The following is a 19,762-nucleotide window of genomic DNA, read 5'->3' on the forward strand; positions in this document are numbered from 1 at the left end:
ATAAGGTGGTGGAGAGAACCTCCACAGTAGTAAAAATACAGGGAAATGACAAGTGCATCCACCTTTCAAGGTGTAGACAGGGGGAGGAGCTCAAAAGGTCCCTAGACCAAGTCAGAACAGATCTAACCGAACAGGGTTAAGGAACTTCTGTAAATACATATAATCTATGATTGACCCACATACACCATTAGTAAAAAACACCACAGTATATAGAGTTGATAAATAGGGGGGAAAAAAGGAGCAGAAAAACAAACAGTGTGTGTGTGGACACTTAGTGTGTTTATTGTAATATTCATTATTTTAGTGGTAATTTATCTCATATGGGCATGGTTAGATAATTGTTAGAGTTATGGAACTTGGCAGGCCACGTCTGTAGCATCCCTTTAGACATCCAGGATTTTGTGGTCTCGGAGGAATGATCACTCTGGTGAGTGATCAACAGGGGGAATTGAAGAATTAAAAAATCAATGTGTGAAGTGTCATAATCATGTGTTAGCATGTGTATTAGTAATGATTAATGAGAGTGTGATAATAAGACGCAATAAGTATAATCATTTAAGAATGTGATAGTATGTGCCTCTGCTATTATTTGACCAGACTCAAGCTTTTCTGCTTTCTCCAAAAGCACAGGAAAAAGTCAAGGTCACAAAGACAATGAACTAGCTTTCACACATGCACATGCAAAATAGTTGAGATTAGACCAAGGGAGGATGAGTGCTGTGCTTTTTCACAGATAAAGAAGACGAGTCATGCCAAACAGATGAAACCCCGAAGGGCGGGGGTTGAAGATGGAGGAACGGCTACTTCTGAAATAAACATATGCACGCACAAGCGGACACATAACCACGCCTTTGTAACAAGTTTATATGCTGGAGCAGATAGAATAGAGATCAGAAACTTCTTGCCTCTGGTCACGGGTACTGTGTTGTACACAGATGCACTAGATAGAGAAAAGAACATTTCTCCAGAGGTCTGTATCATTCCGATGTCCTCCTTGTCAAACCAACTAGGCGTCTTTTCCAGGGACTTGACCAGAAGTGTGAGCGCGTCAGTGTGAGTGATCATGACGGGGGGAGAAGCTCCGCAGCTGCTCGCTGGGGAAAGAAACCGCAGAGTGACAGAACAGAGTCTCCAAACACAACGCTAGTCGTTTTTAACAAAGACAAAGTCTCTGGGGATCGGTAAAGTCTCCGGATAAGTTCAGAACAACGGAATAAAAAATTTGGAAAATGCCCTGCTGGATGTTTATTCTTCAAGATCGCTGATTCGCTCATTTAGCTGTCAATCAAGAAGGATTCCGCCTCACACAGCTCATCCAATCATCATGCAGAAGCCGAGCGTCCGGGCCAGCCCACTGCCCTACAGACCCCAGAGGGCTTTGCACCGATGGGCGGGACAAAGCCCAGCATTTATCCAATGAGCATTCAGTTTGGCTGCAGTGGAACAACCCGCTCTTCCACATTGTTAGCACTGTGGTGCTGTGGGGATGAATGAGAAGAAAGTTGCTCCGGTTTCTTTTGATAAGTAGCTGATTCTGAACCAAAGATGAAGGCTTTTTAAGGCGTATTTAGTCAATAAAAATGTACACACAGCAGTACTACTACACTACTTTTTTTGGGTGACATTTTAGGGGAAGCTGAGCTTCCCTTGCAGTCTTCCAGGGTCATCAAGGAATGAAAAGAGACATACTAATGTACTTATCAGGAGGACAGTTCTAGCAGTAGTCTTTGTAAATGTGCAAAATGGAGTGTAAAGAACATAGTTTTGGTGGTGGTTAGGTTTCAGTGAGAAAACTGTTCACAGATTCTGAAAGATGTGTCAAAGCAATGAAAAGATTAAGTCAGAATGGAGAAACATAAGCTTAAAAAATGTTCATGCTAGGTGGATTCTTGCCCAAATTCTGAATGTCTAGAATCAATTCAGCTTCCATGGACAACCAAAGCCAATGGATACACTTCCCCACAGTCCATTGTTTTCATTTTAAGCCTATTCTCTATCTAAATAGAACATCCTTTCAATTCCCTATTTCTGACTTAGCTGTCCTCGTTTCTAAAGAAAGCAGTGGTGTGCCGCTCCTCCAGCAGAGCAGGGGGACTGTCAGATATTCTGCCGTCGACAGAAACACTGACAGCATTAGATGGGACATTGCCGTCACTTAGGGGTTTCCCTTACATCAGCTGAGCACAGGACCCAACCATTACCCTGCAACATAGGGGACACCAGAGCGATAATGGACCCAGGTAAAAATAATTTACTCAAGAAATATGTCAGCAAACAGTGAGTATTTCAAACTTTAATAATTATAAATCCAGAGTTCGTTACAGTGCTGTTTTTATTATTTTAATTGTATCCCAAGACCCCCCCCCCCCCCCCCGCCAACCATGGAACGTGGATGCTTCCTAAAATGGCGGCGGTTTCTGTCAGTGTGGAGTGAAACTTTCCTATTTTTAGCGACGATTTCGTCATTTTCTAACTCATTTTGTCGACTAAAGTCGTCTGTTTACTGAAGTGCGGATTGTTGGGACACAGGGGCGTTTGACAGTCGACCGCCAGGACCAAGCGGCGTCATTCTGGGCTCCGTTTTTGATCTCCAAATCGTTGGGCTTCCCTCGAAGTTGACGGCAGCTAACGTTAAGTGCCTGACATTGCGATCATAGCGATTGTTGTTGTCATCAGATTGCTCAACGCGGAACCATCAGGTGAGATTGCACGTCGACTGAGTAGCTAGTTAACTTGCCGGTCAAAGTGCGTCGAAAACGACTCGGCGGCTTTTCGTTCAGCTGGATTCCGTCAGGGCTGAGGACGTGTCACGTCACCTGCCAGTTGCAATAAATAGGTGGTGTTGGATGTCACCACCAGTCAGTGTCAGACTGAATTTGGTTTGCTAGTGTCGCGTAAGTACCAGTTTATTTTCACCCGTTTTTATGCTTCACTGTAACCATTGTTCGTCTGAACAGCTTGTTCTGTTTTGTGGCCTGCAGTCACTTACCTTGATGGTATGACAGTATTATGACTTTCAAATGTGAACTGTGCACAATACATTGCACCCCAAATGTTACTGTCACAACTATTGTCAGAAAATACACACATGTATAACGTTACCACGGATGCTATTTTATGAAGGGAGTGGCTGCAGGTGACATTCTTTGTTTTTATTTGTTAACAATGGCCTGAGAAGTTAATGATATGGAAGTCAATCTGTCAATTTTTAAATTTAAAAGCCGCTGAATTTTTAGCACTCAATATTTATGCATCGAAATGATGTTATTATAGTAATAATGTTATAACATATATTGAATGTTTTGACTCTGAATTTAACTCCATCTTTAAATGTTCACAAATTTAGCGTTATAAAATTCAACATACCAAATTCAGAGGCAAAATGTTATAAAATTCAAAGTTATAAATTCAACAGGCCAAATTCAGCTGCAAAATTCAGTGTATAAAATTCAGTGTTCACATTAGGGGGACGAAGGAAGAGCTATCGATTCCAGATACTACTCACAGAGAGCTGTGACAAGAGTGGCTGCTAGTTGTCAAATTCCACCACATACTATGGGTATCCAGTATAAACATAAGTTTGAAGTCAGAGTCAGTCAAACTGAACCGTGCCTGGAGCAGCTGGGGTCTGTGTTGAATCGTCAGCAGGACCGGGGCAAGCGAGCCGCTACTGGGGTCTCTCCGGGGTGGAGGAGGAAAACACACCGCTGCTGCAGAGACCCCCGTAGCGGCTAACTGCTCCAGACAGGAGCAGATCTGCTTCTCAGGAGCCAAACTCAACAGCAGCCTCAGATGCGCCAGCTGCCCCGGGTGCTTTCATCAGTTGGAGCCGGGGTTACACCAACTTGTTTCCTTATGTTGTGTTTCTTTAACAGCAGCAGCTGTGCTCAGCCTCTCTCTCCTGGATATATTGACTTCAGTAATAAATAGATTTGGTTATTTTCTAAGATGAGATCAGGGTAACCAGTTGTCTCAGATCAACCCAATACAAACTGTTACCTGGAAGCTAACCTAGTTAATAAATATGTGACTGGCGGGGCTCACTGCGTGAGCTCAAGTGGCTCACAGTGTAGAGTAGCTGCCTGTGAAGTGTATGTGTTTTGCTCTGGTGAGATCGGATCCAGCCGGACACGATCCTACAAACATTGTATTTTCTGAAGTTTATTTTTTAAGGTGGCAGTAAAAAAAATGCTCAGCAAGAATGCACATATCTGTAGGCTACCTTTGTGTTATAAAGCCTGATGTCCTCAGGCAGAAAGGACGCGCTGTAGCGCTCCTCTGTGCATCTAGGATGCCGAAGTCTTTGGCTGTGGCAGCTCCTCAGGCTGTCCAGGGTGCTGTGGAGTGGGTGGGAGACATTGTCCATGATGGATTTGATCTTCCCCAGCATTCTGTGTCTCGCCAGCTTGGTCTCCACGACTGATCCAGCCATTTTTACGTTTGTTTAGTTTAGTTAGTTTGTTGATTTTGTTAGAGTCCTTTGCCTTTATTCTCGAACCCCAGCACACTGCTGCGAAGAAGATGGTGCTTGCCACTACCGACTCGTAAAACATTTTGAGTATCTTACTGCAGATGTTAGAAGACCTGAGTTTGCGGAGGAAGTAAAGCCTGCTCATGCCTTTTTTGTACAGTAACTCAGTGTTTAGGGACCACTGCAGCTTGCAGTCAAGGTTCACAACGAGGTACTTGTATGATGTCACCTGCTCCGCATCTGTTCCTGAGATGGAAATCGGCAGTGGTGATCTGTTAGTGCGGCTGAAGTTAACCACCATCTCCTTGGTTTTGTCAATTTTCAGCTGTTGGTACTTCAGTGCACACAGCCATGGTCTGTAACATACAGATGTCATCAGTTCTCAGATGAATATGCACTATTAATTAAACTTTACAATAAGACTATAACAATGCAATAGATTTGATCTGCAGCATCTACGTTTATGTCACACTTGACTCTATTAGCTCAAGATCCTTTTACGCACATCACAAGGAAATAATACCTGACTATTTCCGCATGTTATTTGCACTTACTTTGAGCTACAAGCAGGGCACCACGGTTACAGGTGAACAAATGTCGAGGTCATGGTGCTGCGTACCCATGTTTTCAAAAGACGCAAGGCGGAGAAAGTGCGCTTGGATGAGGCCATAGAGATGGGTAGACACAGACATAACTCGACTGTCTCTGAAAACATGGCTCTTGTTTGTGGCTGGAGCTTTGTCAAACATGATGCTACATCTTGGACTGTGACACACTTAGGCCCTTTGACTTTGGTGAGATCTGCAGCTGGAGTTCCAAGTACTGAGCCGGTGCCACAGAACGTGAGAATTTTTGAACGTGAGAATTTTTTATTACCACAACGCCGTGCAGGAAATGTGAAACTGGATATTGGCTGGAAAGGCTCGTCTTATCCAATCACGCTAGGCTGGGTTGCAGTTGCTGCGGCTGGGCCTGCCGGTGCAACTGCAGGCAGAGGCTGGCGGACAGTCTCCTCACTCCAGCTGCTTACCGTTTCGTGGTTTCGGTACTAGTGTTCTTCTTCACTGGTGGTGGTTTTTAAAAAAAACAAAAACGCGTTTCTTCCCCCACAATAAAATTGTGCAAAATATTGTTAATATATTTTTAATGAGGGAGAACTGCGGGCGAGAGGGAGAACTATTGATTTTCAATCAAGACTTCAGCAAGGCGGCCGCCACAACATTTATAATGCAGAAAAAAACCTGATTATTATGTTAATACTGTATATCCGTAGTATGTGGGGGAATCAGCCTAATAGCAGCCACTCTTGTCACAACTCACCACACACACTGATCTCATATCTAGAATCGATTGCTCTTCCTTGGTTCCCCGGATGTGAACACTGAATTTTATACATTGAATTTCGCAGGCGAATTTGGCCTATTGAATTTTTGAACAATGCATTTTTGAACATTGAATTTTTAACATTGAATTGTACATTGAATTCGTTGAATTCTTTCACGTAGAATTTGTGAACATTGAAAAGGTTGAGTTGAATTCAAAGTCAAAACATTGGCTTTTTTATTTCAAAATCTAATGACAAAGATTAGCTTCCATACAATGATTAATACTTTAGGTCCTGACTAGAGATGTAACGATACAATGAACTCACAATTTGAAAGATTCCTTTATTAACATCTACAAAGTATAGGTTTTTCTTTTTTCGAATGGAAGTAAAAAATGATTTATGTAAAAAACAAAAAAACAATTAAGTCCAGGCCTGTGTTCCTAGTTTGGAATGAAGATGTTTTTTTAAAGGTATATCAGCATTAGGGCTGTAGGACTTCGGAAAAAAAAAGGAAATCGATATTTCATTATGTCACATTCAAATCCCTGTTAATCTGCTCGCTGCCCATTTCCACCCCCTTTCGCTTTGCAGGAAGAGCTATTAGGTCCGCTAGCCACTAGTGTCGCTAGGTGTGTTTCCATTAGCCCTGTAGAGTGGCCTCCCGGTAATTTTCAGTCCATGCCCTTTCAAATGGCCGTTCACTCACCTTGTTTCCATTAGAAAAAAAGCCCCATGGGTATTTACGAGACTCTGGAGGTGACGTATCACTCCGAATGGGTTTAGATCATCAGTGATCAGCTGATTAGTGAAACAGCGGCGCATTCTTCCACCAGAAAAATACAGAGTTTGATTTAAGGTGGCCCGTATGATTCAAGACGTAAACTTATGTACAAGTATCATGAAAGAAAACAGGTAGAGTTGGGCGGTATCCAAATTTCAATACCGCCAAACCTTCTCCCTATTTTACCCCGGTATACGGCATTGCCGTGAGTAGTTAAAATAAGGAAGTAAGGCTCAGACGACGTCACCAAACTGTTGGCTTGTGCCTACACTGTTCAGAAACAAATAGCAACTTCTAAGTGCAAAGTGCAAATACAACAGTCAAACAGAATTCAATTAACGTAAACATCAGGAACATCAAATTAATTTGTGTGCCCAAACTTTTAATAACAACAAAGAGCAGCCTATAAAATAAGTGCAAATAGTCCCACAACAGTCAACCAGAGTTAAATTAACATAAACATCAATATTATAGGCAGAGCTGGAGGCTGATGGGGAATCATTGTTAATATCTCAAGCGTAAGTCACTGAGGTAGTCAAACAACTCCACAGTGGCAAAGCCCCAGGGATTGATGAGATTCGTCCAGAAAAGCTGGAAGCTTTGGGTTTGGAGGGGCTGTCTTGGTTGACATGTCTCTTCAACATTGCATAGAAGTCTGGGACAGTGCCAAGGGAGTGGCAGACCGGGGTGGTGGTTCCCTTATTTGAAAAAGGGGGACCAGAGGGTGTGTGCTAATTACAGGGGTATCACACTATTCAGCCTCCCTGGTAAAGTCTACTCCAAGGTGCTGGAAAGGAGGGTTCGTCCTATAGTCGAACCTCAGATTGAAGAGGAACAATGCGGATTCTGTCCTGGACGTGGAACAACGGACCAGCTCTTCACTCTCGCAAGGATCCTGGAGGGGGCCTGGGAGTATGCCCATCCGGTCTACATGTGCTTTGTGGATCTGGAGAAGGCATATGACCAGGTCCCTCGGGAGATACTGTGGGAGGTGCTGCGGGAGTATGGGGCTGAGGGGGTCACTTCTGTTGGCCATCCAATCTCTGTACACCCAAAGCGAGAGCTGTGTCCGGATCCTCGGCAGTAAGTCGGATTCGTTCCCGGTGGGTGTTGGCCTCCTCCAGGGGTGCGCTTTGTCACCAATCAGATGATGTGGTCCTGATGGCATCGTCGGTCAGTGACCTTCAGCACTCACTGGATCGGTTTGCAGCCGAGGGGGAAACGGCTCTCTGAGGATGAGCATCTCTAAATCTGACACCATGGCCCTCAGCAGGAAACCGGTGGATTGCTTACTCCAGGTAGGGAATGAGTCCTTACCCCAAGTGAAGGAGTTCAAGTACCTTGGGATCATGTTCACGGGTGAGGGGACGATGGAGCATGAGTTTTGCCGGAGAATCGGAACAGCAGGGGTGGTGTTGCAGTCGCTCTACTGCACCATTGTGACGAAAAGAGAGCTGAGCTGAAAGGCAAAGCTCTCAATCTACCGGTCAATCTTCGTTCCTAACATCACTTATGGTCATGACCGAAAGAACGAGGTTGCGGGTACAAAATTAAATGCCGAAATGGGTATTCTCAGGAGGGTGGCTGGAGTCTCCCTAAGAGATAGGGTGAGAAGTTCAGCCATCCGTGAGGAACGCGGAGTAGAGCCGCTGCTCCTTTACGTTGGAAGGAGCCAGTTGAGGTGGTTCAGGTATCTAGTAAGGATGCCCCCTGGGCCCCTCCCTAGGTAGGTGTTCCAGACACGTCCAGCTGGGAAGAGGCCTCAGGGAAGACCCAGGACCAGGTGGAGAGATTATATCTCCACACTGGCCTGGGAACGCCTCGGGATCCCCCAGTTAGTGCTAGTTAATGTGGCCCGGGAAAGGGAAGTTTGGGGTCCTATGCTGGAGCTGCTGCCCCCGCGACCCGACCCCTGATAAGCGGTTGAAGATGAGATGAGATGAGATCCATATTATAACAACTGCTGCAAACCAAAAGGCCTAAATTAAAACACAGTCCAGTCATCTTTCCAATATTGTTTTTAACGAAAACCAGATAAAAATAACTGAATCAATTAAATAAAAAATACACACACATACACATAGTGCGGAACTATGTGGCAGGTGTCAACAAATGTAGTCAAGATATTTTGCCAGAAAAACCAGCATGTTTACTTTGTCCGGCTTTAACAGGGCACGTTGTGGACTGACAACTTTACCTGCGGTGCTGAAAACCCACTCTGATGGTGAGCTTGTAGCACAGACACGCTCCAAACAGTAGGCTGTTATTTCAGCTCCCACTCATTCCTCTGCGGTACCGATGGGACCTGCTTCTGCATCGGCTTGTTTTTGCAGGAGACTTCCCAGAGTCATCTTTTTTTGTGGGGGTTCAGGGTTGCGTCTCTCCCTCTTCCACTCTGATGGCCACTGGACATGCTGGTGCTTGCCTCGCTAAGCCCACAATCTCAGCATGTAATTCAGCCTTGGTCTCAACCAATGCGTTGTCATCAGTCTCATATCCTCCACAGTAATGTGGGTCGAGGAAGTGCATTTTCGCATTAATTTGCACACTGAATCGGATTCATACTTGGCCTCCAGCTTTGTTAGAATTCCAGTTTTTATTGACTTCGTTAGATGGAGGTCGTTTTCTGACACATCCAACACATTGTCCCTGCTGAGCTGGACTATGGGGAGGGTAGAGGAACTGGTCACATAATTTTCTCCTGACAAAATATCGGTGAAGTCACCGTTTGCCTCTGCTCATGCAATGCATTTGTGACAGCCAGGTTTAGATTGTGACCGAAGCAGTTAAGCCACGGCCAATGCAGGGACCTGATTGCGGCAGAAAAGTTGGCAGCATTGTCAGTATTTATGGTTAAGTTTTTTTCTTGTCAAGTTGCCAGTCCTGAAGTGCATCTCTGAGCCAGCAGCAAGATTGTCCGCAGTATGACTCTCGGGAAAATACAATGTTTGGAGGCATTTGGATTCAAGTTTGCACTTAGGTGAAATGGTGTGGACAGTCGGGGACATATATGGTGTCATGTTAACTGACGACCACATGTCAGTTGTTAAGGAATAACTGTCTGCCTCTGACAGCAGCACTTGAACCTTGTCTCTAACTTTATTATATAAATGTGGGATGGCTGTTTGTGAGAAATGTCTCCGTCCAGGCAGCTCGTACTGGACATCTAGGACCTAAACCATGTCCTGAAAGGTCTTTTTTTTCCCACTGTGTGGTAAGAGACCATTTCCTTCACCAAGTATTTTGTCACTGCATCAGTACAGGTTTTCCAATGGACACTGTCCCTTTTGTACTTAGTTTTTTCCCCGAAGGCCCCCCATTATCGTCAGCTGCGTATAACTGTCGCTAGTTGTTGTTGGTCCTGCATCTGTATCAGCGGGGGCATTGAAACTGTTACACTTAATGAACTCTGGGCCTAATGCATCCTTGCAGCAGTGAGTGGGTGATTGTTTCGGAGATGCCTCCTTAGGTAAGAGGTGTTTCCATCTCTCTTGGTCACCAGTTTATTGCACAATTTACAAATTGCCTCGTGAGTATTTACCGCCTCTCCCTTTTCATTAGGTTGGAACCCAAAATATTGCCAAACTGCAGAAGTCGTGTTCTTTTAAGAGACCAGGTCATTCAGTGCGCGACTCGCCATCAACCCCCTCCCCCCCTTCTCTCTCTTTCTCTTCCACACTGTCACGTCATGATAACCACAAATGCATTTTTAGGCATTAAATAAATTTGATTTAATATTTAATCCTTGTCTCATATATAAGTGCATTGCATGTTTTTAATGGCGGTATTGAAACTGATACCGCTATTTTTAAGACCCATGGTAAACCGTATTACCCTTGGTTAACAGACAGGCTGTCACCCTGCTTGCAGTACTGTGTGTGTGCGTGCGTGCGTGCGTAAATGGGGAGAGAGAGAGAGGTATGGAGCATGCAGGTCCACAGGTCGGAAATTAAATCCAGAATCCGTGCATAGATAATTTTCTGTGCTATGTTCTTCTTCACCACTGGATAAAAGTGTCTACTTCGCCACGTTGTTGTGCCGTCTGTACGACCGCACTTCACATTCCGCTGAGAGCTACATCCAATCAACAACCAGGCTTCTCTCAGGGGACAAAAGGGGCCCTACTGTCCAACAAGGCAGAGATGGGGACACTCCGCAGTTGCCACGGAGAACACGTCACCTGCTGCTGCTACTGCAGGCTTTAATAACTTCAGGCACAGCCGTACCAAAAGAATCACAGAATGCAACGTCTCTGTGTTAAGCTCAGCTGCATAAACTACCAACGTGAGCTTGTTACTAACGTTAACTTGCTAAAATTGTAAGCTTTGAGAAAAATAATTTTTAGATTGGCGTTCATTAAATTACATATTTTTTAAAAGTGTTTTCTAGCCGGTGCTGCCTCCATCTGCTGGCTAACGCTGTTAAACCGGGATAAATACTCATTAATTATTAATTTGTTTAATTATACAATTATACAATACGTTGCACTCAAACAAAAAGTCACTTGGTTCTTTGTTTTACCTTGGTCAGTGAAAAGACGGTCAGAGAGAGAGAGGTGTCTTTTTGTAATAACGTCCAACAACATCCCAACCAACCCTCCTTTCATGATCGTATTCTAGTTGGATTCCAACCTCAGAGACTTCAGACTTGACTTGAACTTGCAAAAGTGACTTGTTACCATCTCTGCTGTCCAGTCAGAGCCATATATTGTGTAATTGATTCTTTCAGTTTTTATTAATTCAATCCCAGTCAATGGAAAACTCACAAGATGTCACCAAAATCACACTGTCCCTTTAGAATCTTTCAGAAGAGTTTGAGTGTGCAACTAAATTTTACGTCTAGTTGCCCATGTGCAACCAGATGTCTCGCTATATCAATATGATGATGATGATGATGATGATGATGATGATGATGATGATGATGATGATGAAGCCCTTTATTTGTCACTAGTCACAAGTACCAGCGAAATTGCAGCGCCACCTGTCCAAACATACATGTACATACAATGTGACAGAGGGGTAGACAGGACAGGAGGCAGGGATTGGATTGAGAAAGTTACAGCATAACATGAGGAGAGGGAGGAGAAAAAAAAAGGCAACCCCCAGACTGTACTCCACAGGGAGTGCAGTGTGGGAACAGGAAAAAAAACACCTCAGCAACAAGCACATAATCACTCTTACAACAGAAAAACTCAAGACTAGCAACAGGGAGGGGGCGAGGGTGGGGGGTGTAACCCAGGATAGACAGCAGCCACCCGGTCCTGCAGCCATATTCGGCGCTGGTCACGGACCCGTCTGTCTCACTGGGGGGGTACAAAGCTGCAGAGACGTGGGAGAGGGGGAGGAGGGTGGATGCATATCTGTATAAATGTATAATGTCACTGTATGTGTGAGCCTGGGTCGTCACCCCGCCCGGCGTCACAACCTCGGTGCCTCAGTCTGATCCAATGGAGACGACCTTGATCATGACCCAGGCAGAGTCAACAATCAGCAGGTGTCTGTGGGAGGTAGGGGAAGGAATGAAGAGCGTCTCACTGCAGTGTTCTCCAGGGGAGTTGTTGTTCCAGCAGCAGCCTTGGCCAAGGCCACTGCTGGTTGGGGAGGCCGAAAAGGATAAGATTGGGGTTGTTTGGGTTTGGGGACGAGCAGCCACATTCCAATGTCCCGGCTACTCTCTTTGTCCATTCTGGTCAGCAATACGATCCACTTTCCTTTGCAAAGCCATGAGCGTCTCCTTGATGGTACCCACATCGCGGCTCAAGTTGTCCATGTTACGGTGCAAAGCCACAGTCTGAGTGCCCATGACTCGCACCGCCTCAATCATTCCAGGCAGCCATGTGGGGCTTTTGGCAGCTGCCATGGATTCCCGAATTCTCTGATAAACCAGGCCCGTGCCTATTCCAATCAGCAGGGAAGTTGTTATCACGGTTCCGAATAGGTAGATGTTCTTAGGCGTCCTCCACGGAAAGAGCCGCCAGGCACACGACCCGCCACCTCTCCCACGCGTCCATCGTGTAGCCAGCTGCAAACGTTCCGGCAGGACAGTCAGGTTCCCCCGCACCCGGGCTTCTCGTTGAGAAGATGGTGTCAGTAGCGTGCAGAGACCAGTTGATCAATTCCATGAGTCTTTAGGTTCGGAGAGCAGTGCGGAGAGAGTCTCTCAAAAGAAATACATAAGACAGAAGACTAGACGAGACAAGAGAAGCAAAGCAGGGAAAGAGAAGGGAGAGGAGGGAAGGAAAAATGCTACCGCCTCCGCTGAGAGCCAAAGAGAGTATGTAAGTGGCTAAACAGCAAAACAGTGACAGATAAGACAGGAACAATATATAATCACTGTAAGAAGATAGTGCCGTCAGCACCGTAACACAAACACATAACAGATAACACGTGAGCTCTCGCAGTTTCTTTAATATAAGGCTATAAGTTATAATCAGTGTCGGCACCTGACGGGCCCGAAGCCTCCATATGTGACAAGCTGTGTCTGCAGCTCCCGAGCCGAGTGATAGCAGAAATTAAATAAACTAAAATAATTTTCATGTCGGCTCAATGGGAAAAAAAGAAATTAACAGTGGTTAACTGATTAATTTACTTTATTTCTCTATCCAGCTCAGTGAGTGAGGCAGCAGGTGACACATAGACTGATCTGATCAGTCAGTGTAGATACGGTTCATATGTTCAAACACATAAACCGCTGGAGAAAACTCTGTCATGATTCGGTCCACTTAATAAAATAGAAACTTATGTGTTCTGTGAGATGAGCGAGTGACGGTCATCAGAGCGCTTCTTATCTTGCTCTGTGTGCAGCAGTGCCATATGTTGTCGTCCCCGGGGTCTTATAGACGGTGAGGCCCCCCTGCAGTGGACCGGGTTGGGGGGGGTTAAACTTTACCGTCCTGAGTAACTAGGCTACACCGCGGCTTACACAATTACTATGCAAAGACAATACTGACATTTTTAAAATGTCTTAAAATATCGTCGCATCTCGTGGACTCAATATCGTGTATCATCTCGTCACACCCCTTATTCTGAATGTATGGTATATTTCTTTAATACTGTACTGTCATGACAGTGATGGTGCTGTCGGTTTACCTTCTATGTTGCATCTTCAAAAGAGCACAATAAAAATGACACTGAATTTGAAACAGCACATTGTAATTTTGGCATCAAGTATTGATTTACGGTGTGTGCCCCTAAAATTTCTGGTTGCGCCCCTTAAATTTTCAGTTGGGGTCCACAGTCCTCCTAGTGAAAAAAGTTAGTCTGGAGCCCTGTTAAGCGTATCGTATCGAATAGTATCAAATCGAATCGTATTGTTGGCTGAATATGGAGATGTATATCGTATCGTGAGATAAGTGTATCTCTACAGCCCTAATCAGCATCTCTACATTTTCTGGCAGAAGCGTAGATCTGTGCACATACATTAGCCTATATTTACAAGGACATGAATATCCCGTTTGAGTTGAATCATGTAAACCCCATATCCCGTTCAGGGTTTCCCGTGGGATTTGGGATCTTGTTTGTGCAATATAGACGACAGACTCTGTACTACATTGAACAATTACTTATTAAACAATAAATATTACATTGTAATAAACGATGATAGATAGCACAATGACCTGCAACCACCAGATGGCTGTTGCAATCTCAGCCTCCCCTAATTGGGAAAATACGTATGTGTGACATAGTGGGCAGGGCTGTATACTAACTATCACCACTCCCTAAATGGGAATAAAATATTCCCCTGGGGACTTCATTTTGGAGGGCTCCATGCCACGGGGCAGGTAAGTGTTTGTCCCGATGGTCGTGCTCGTGCAATAAATTATGCATGATATAGCAAAACATGTAGTAGCAATAAAATGATAATTTATGACAGTAGCAAACATTAGCGCAAAACCGGTGATTTGTTGTGTGTCGCACTGAAGTAGCTCCCCCAAGCAGGCTGTAGAAAATATTTCCCCTCAGAAGCAACTGAGTACACAGTCTTTAGAAGTTTGGAGCAGTGACTTTGATCCGAGCGCAGCAATGATGCTGTGGCTCAAGAGCTCAGTTAAAAGCAGGCGGCCTGACTGTTATATTATTACAATATAGATGAATGGTGGTGCAGAGAGGGTGTCTGCTGAAGACATTGATGAGGAAATGTGATTAGAGATGCAGACTGGATCGGTCCCATCTGTAGTTCTGATGAGTCTTTAACCCTCTGAGGTCTATTTTCTCGATTTTGCATACTTTTGTAAGTTTCCCTTTTGGTACTTGTATATATAACATAATACCCAAGTGTTTTATATGGAAATGTTCAGAACAAACTCAAATTTGTCCTAGAGCAGTGTGTAAAGAGATTATTTGGCCCAAATGCTGAAAACCTATTTCCACTTTTTCAAATTCTTCATATCTCTTATGAAAACACACCTTTACCCACGGTCGTCAGGGTGTCCAGCTCCTCCCCCACGACATCAGTGGTCCTTCTGATCAGTTTGTTCAGTCTGTTGGTGTCTGAGGCCTTCAGCCCACTGACAGTGAAGAAGATCACACTGGCCACAACAGACTCATAAAACATCCTCAGCATCCTCTTTTTAAAGGTGCAATAGTCGAAGTCTGAGGTGAGGAGAAAGGGAGAGAGGCCAGTCCTTTGTGGGGCCCCAGTGTTGCTGACCACCCTGTCAGACACACAGTTCTGTAGCAGTACATACTGTGGTCTGCCCATCAGGTAATCCACAATCGGACACGATGGGGACCTCCACCTGCATCGCAGCCATCTTCTTACCCAGTAGAGTGGGATGGATGGTTTTGAATGCACTGGAGAAGTCAAAGAACATGACTCTCACAGTTCTCGCAGGCTTGTCCAGATGAGTGTACAGAAGCACACTTTGGCCAATCTGATCACAATTACACGTCTTTTTTGTGAAGTAAAAACACTTACTTATCTTCAAATGGATCTCTATTCTTCCTCTTTGTTGGAGGAATCACCATAATCCCCGTTGAGGCCAAAGCAGTTCCAAAACGGCGGTTGTGTATTCCACTGTTGTGATCTGCTGCCAGCGTCAGGATGCAGTAAAAGGATCAGACTAACTTTCTGACGGTAGTGGGTGGGTCTTTAGTCAGTGTCTATTGGTTAGTTTCACAGAAAATGATGATGGACACCATGGTCCACCAACCACACACTGTATAGCAAATGATGCCAGTCACAAGTGGTCTTTCCTGTCTTCTAATTGGCTGTGTGAGTGACCTATGAGCTTGCAGTAAAAAGAATGTGGAAGAGGAGTGTCTGGCAAAATATAGATCAAGTTTGTACGCTTTGTAATTGCTAAGATATTGATATAAACAGTGAAAAAAACACCTAGTGAACCACCTAGTGAAAAAATCACTAGAACGCGCCGGCGTGGGCGTAAACCTCAGAGGGTTAATGAGTGTTTTACTTAAGTTTCGCACTGTTAAAGTTTTTTCAATTTGAAATGTTTTGAAATTCAATTAATAATATTAAAATGTATTCCTAAATAATACTTTGGCCTCTTTTCTAAGCATGTATTTCTATATAATACTGTTATATCAATGAAATGTAATGAAACAGATGTATATGCAACAAAGAGGCAATTTATTATTTGGCTGGTAAAAAATTGACTTGGCTGGTAGATTCTTTCATCTACTAGCCCCCGGTTAGTTTACAGCCCTGGTAGTGGGATAGGTGTGTTCTGGGTAGTGTATACTGGAGTACTCCAATCGAAACTGGAAACTGTGTGCCTTCAGCCAAGGGATGTAACGTGACAGAAATACAAACAATGGCTGCAGCTAAGTGACTCACTTTCTGGAGTGATGTAGAAACAGAGTTTTGTCTTTCCTAAATGAAAGAGGTTGTATCTTCATCTACCTACTCTACACGTGTTAGTGACAGTGACAGGCTGGCATGGATGCAGAGGCCGTTCTAGTGTAGCTCCTTTAAGGATTAGCTCACTACCTACGTAGTCTCTGTGTGTGTGTATGTGCCGTGAAGAGAGGGGGATAAAATCGGAGCAGGCAGCTGTAGTTGAAGATCAGAGCAGAGAAGAAATTAGCAGTAATTTTGGGAAGTCACTGCCGTCTACTGACATAGGACATCAACAAGCAAAATCAAAAGTAATGATGTCCAAATGAAGCTTCATGAAGTATCAATTGTATTTGTTGAGTCCACTAGATAAAGCTCTTCGTTTAAAAGGAAAGGCTTAATGAATGGTGATTTAGTGTGTTTTCAGAGCCCCTTCTAGTGGACTAGAAAATAAAGAAAATGCTTCATGAAACTTCATTTGGAAAAAGTAGATGGCACCATCTGCTGTTTAAAAAGGGCATCGCAATTTATTTTTCATATCAACCGATTACAATCACTACACATTTGTTTCGATTTTTAACTGTCTTGTGATATGATGTTACATCCCTACCTCTGATTGTCCACTTTCTGTTTCCAAGTGTTGTTTTTAACCCTTATTCCCTGGTTCCTTTATTGCGGACAGCCATCCTGGCAAATCAAATGGAGAAGCTCCAGGATCTTAACCAATCTGAGCTACAGGAGCTCCTGGACAACCCAGAGAGGGTGGAGTCTATGACTCTGGAGTCAGACGAGGTAAAGAATGATGCTTCACTCTCCACTTGGCTTCTTAAAAGACAGCATGTTTTAGGTTTCAGATAGACTTGCAGGGGGTTTGGCTGGTTGACCTCCTCTGTGTGGTTAAAATCAAATGACACAAACCACCCAAACTGTCAAATACACACTGTCAAATACACACTGTCAAATACATGGCTCATTCTAGTTACAATTACTATTACAAACACTATTAGATGCTGTTACATTGAAACAAGCACCACAGTGTAAAGTCCAAGCCCCCACCACAGCGACTTCCTGGTTGATCCAATCAGGAAGTGTCAAAAAAGCAGTTTTCCGAGTCTCCACTAGGGGCAGGTTTCATAATAGAGCACTTCCCCAACAGGCAATTTACAGCATAATTAAGCCTATTTAAGGCCTGGGACAAAAAAATATTTGAGTCTGTATGTTTAGGTCATATCTCCATGACAACACTGAGGGGGATGGATTTGTTTGGACCAGGCTAGTTTTTATTTTATTGGAGGTTAAAGTCTATGAATAATTAGGGCCACAGCTAGCCGCGGGCCCTTACTTCTCCTCGTAGGTAAACGTCAGCCAAATGAACGTATCTCCCTTTGGTAAGAGGAAATGAGGAGGAATCAAAGTCTGACAAAATTTAGCGCTAACAGCTCCGCTCCATCCATCAATCGTGCCAGGCAGCTCCATAGGGCTGTTGACTGCTGCCACCGACCTCCGAATTTTCCGATACACCAGGGCAGTGCCTACTTCAATCAGCAGAAAGCCTGTTATCATGGTTCCGAATATATAGATATCCTCAATATCCTCCACGGAAAGAATGGCCAGGCACACAACCCTCCCACGAGTCGATTGTGTAACAGGCTGCCACCGTTCTGTCAGGGCAGACAGGTTCCGCCGAACCTGAGCTTCTCGTCCAGAAGATTCTGTCAATTGCATAGAGAGACCAATTGACCAATTCCATGATTCAAATTGGATTGAAGTTGGAGAGTAATGCAGAGAGAGGCTCTAAGTATGAGACAAGACAAAGAAGCAGAGCAGGGAAGATAAGCTAGGGAGAATGAGAAAGATGTGACCCCTTCACCGAGAGCCAAGAGTGAACATATTGTATACAAGTCTTTCCATTCAAATAGAATACAATTAGGCTACCTTTGGGCGGTAGTAGCTCAGTCCATAGGTGACTGGGCTGGGAACCGGAGGGCTGGTTCGAGTCCCTGTGTGGACCATGAATGGAGTGTGGACTGGTGGTTGGAGAGGTGCCAGTTCATCTCCTGGGCACTGCTGAGGTAAATGGTAAATGGTAAATGGACTTGTACTTATATAGCGCCTTTCTAGTCATCTGACTACTCAAGGCGCTTCACAGTGTCTGTCACATTCACCCATTCACACAGACATTCACACTGATGGCAGTGGACATCTACATACCATCTAATCTGATCTAACCATTCACACCACATTTACACACCCATGCGCAGCACGGGGAGCAATTCCGGGTTCAGTGTCTTGCCCAAGGACACTTCGACATGTGGACCAGGGGGAGATGGGGATCGAACCACCAATCTCTCGAACAGAGGACGACCCACTCTTCCACCAAGCCACAGCCGCCAGAGGTGCCGTTGAGCAAGGCACCAAACCCCCAACTGCTCGGGGCGCCTGTCACTGGCAGCCCCCTCGCTCTAACATCTCTCCATTGGTTGCATGTATATAGGTCCTGTCTGAGCATGTGTGTGTATTTCGGGGGTGTGTGTGTAAAATGAAAAATAATAGAGTGAAAATTGAATTTCCCCATTCGCGGGACTAATGAAGGAATTCTTCTTCTTCTTAATAAAATCAACAATACACACAGGTACTTGTCTACAAATCCTTATTCCACTGAGCTTTGGCAGTATCTATTTCTCCATACATGCCATCCTGACATTTCACCAGGACATATGGTATATGACAGTATTTGTGTAAAAAAAAAAAAAGAACAACATAAAAGCTGAGCTGCTAATTGTAGAAGTGATTGTAGCTAGTATGACACCATCTGGCCTACAATGCTGTGTATGTCAGCAATATGGCCCGTGGAATAATGAAAGATTGGAAATAACCCTTCTTCCATTGACTCTTGCTGCATGTGTAGGTGCAGTATCATCAAGCTGTCAGATAAAACCGATAGATCGACAGACAAGGAGAATAGGTCACCTATTCCGTAAACTGAGTATACTTATCATCATCTACGTGTTGATGAAATAACATGGGTAAAATATCTACAGTGGATATCAAAATTAAAGAACAAAGTAATAATTCTTGATTTATTCTAAAATCCTGTTATTTTTTATTGTTCAGTGTCTATACCACTGCTGTATTATCATGTTTTTTTAAATAACCAAGGCGCTTCAACAGAAACCTTTATTTTGTGAAAAAAGCAGTGATCAAAATTAGAGTGTTACAGTGTTCATTGTGTCAGAAGAGAAGATTTCAACAATGTTTTCTTCTATAGGATTCAAAAATGAATAGGAAGTGTAGAGGACAAAGGTTTGAATGACTTCAGCACATCTGCGCCCACTGGACATCACTAGTTTCTCACACTGCTCTGGTTTGATCTTTCCGTCTCAGACTC

The 19,762-nt window shown here is 44.2% G+C and overlaps 1 protein-coding gene across 3 annotated transcripts in view; it reads left to right on the forward strand.

Moving 5' to 3' along the window:
• The first annotated feature begins 2,171 nt into the window (after positions 1–2,171).
• vps37c (VPS37C subunit of ESCRT-I) overlaps positions 2,172–19,762 on the forward strand; it is a 28,399-nt gene continuing 10,808 nt past the window's right edge. Inside the window, exons 1-2 of one of the 3 annotated variants that reach the window (XM_083924007.1) lie at positions 2,172–2,240; positions 17,057–17,166. In XM_083924007.1, coding sequence (XP_083780133.1) covers positions 2,231–2,240; positions 17,057–17,166 — 120 coding nt within the window. In that variant the 5' untranslated portion in view covers positions 2,172–2,230. Of the gene's footprint in view, positions 2,241–2,425; positions 2,895–17,056; positions 17,167–19,762 lie in introns of those variants that run through there. The other 2 variants (XM_083924008.1, XM_083924009.1) reach the window with 2 other exon arrangements.

This window comes from Echiichthys vipera (genome assembly GCF_963691815.1).
Source record: "Echiichthys vipera genome assembly, chromosome: 2".
Taxonomy (NCBI): Eukaryota; Metazoa; Chordata; class Actinopteri; order Perciformes; family Trachinidae; genus Echiichthys; species Echiichthys vipera.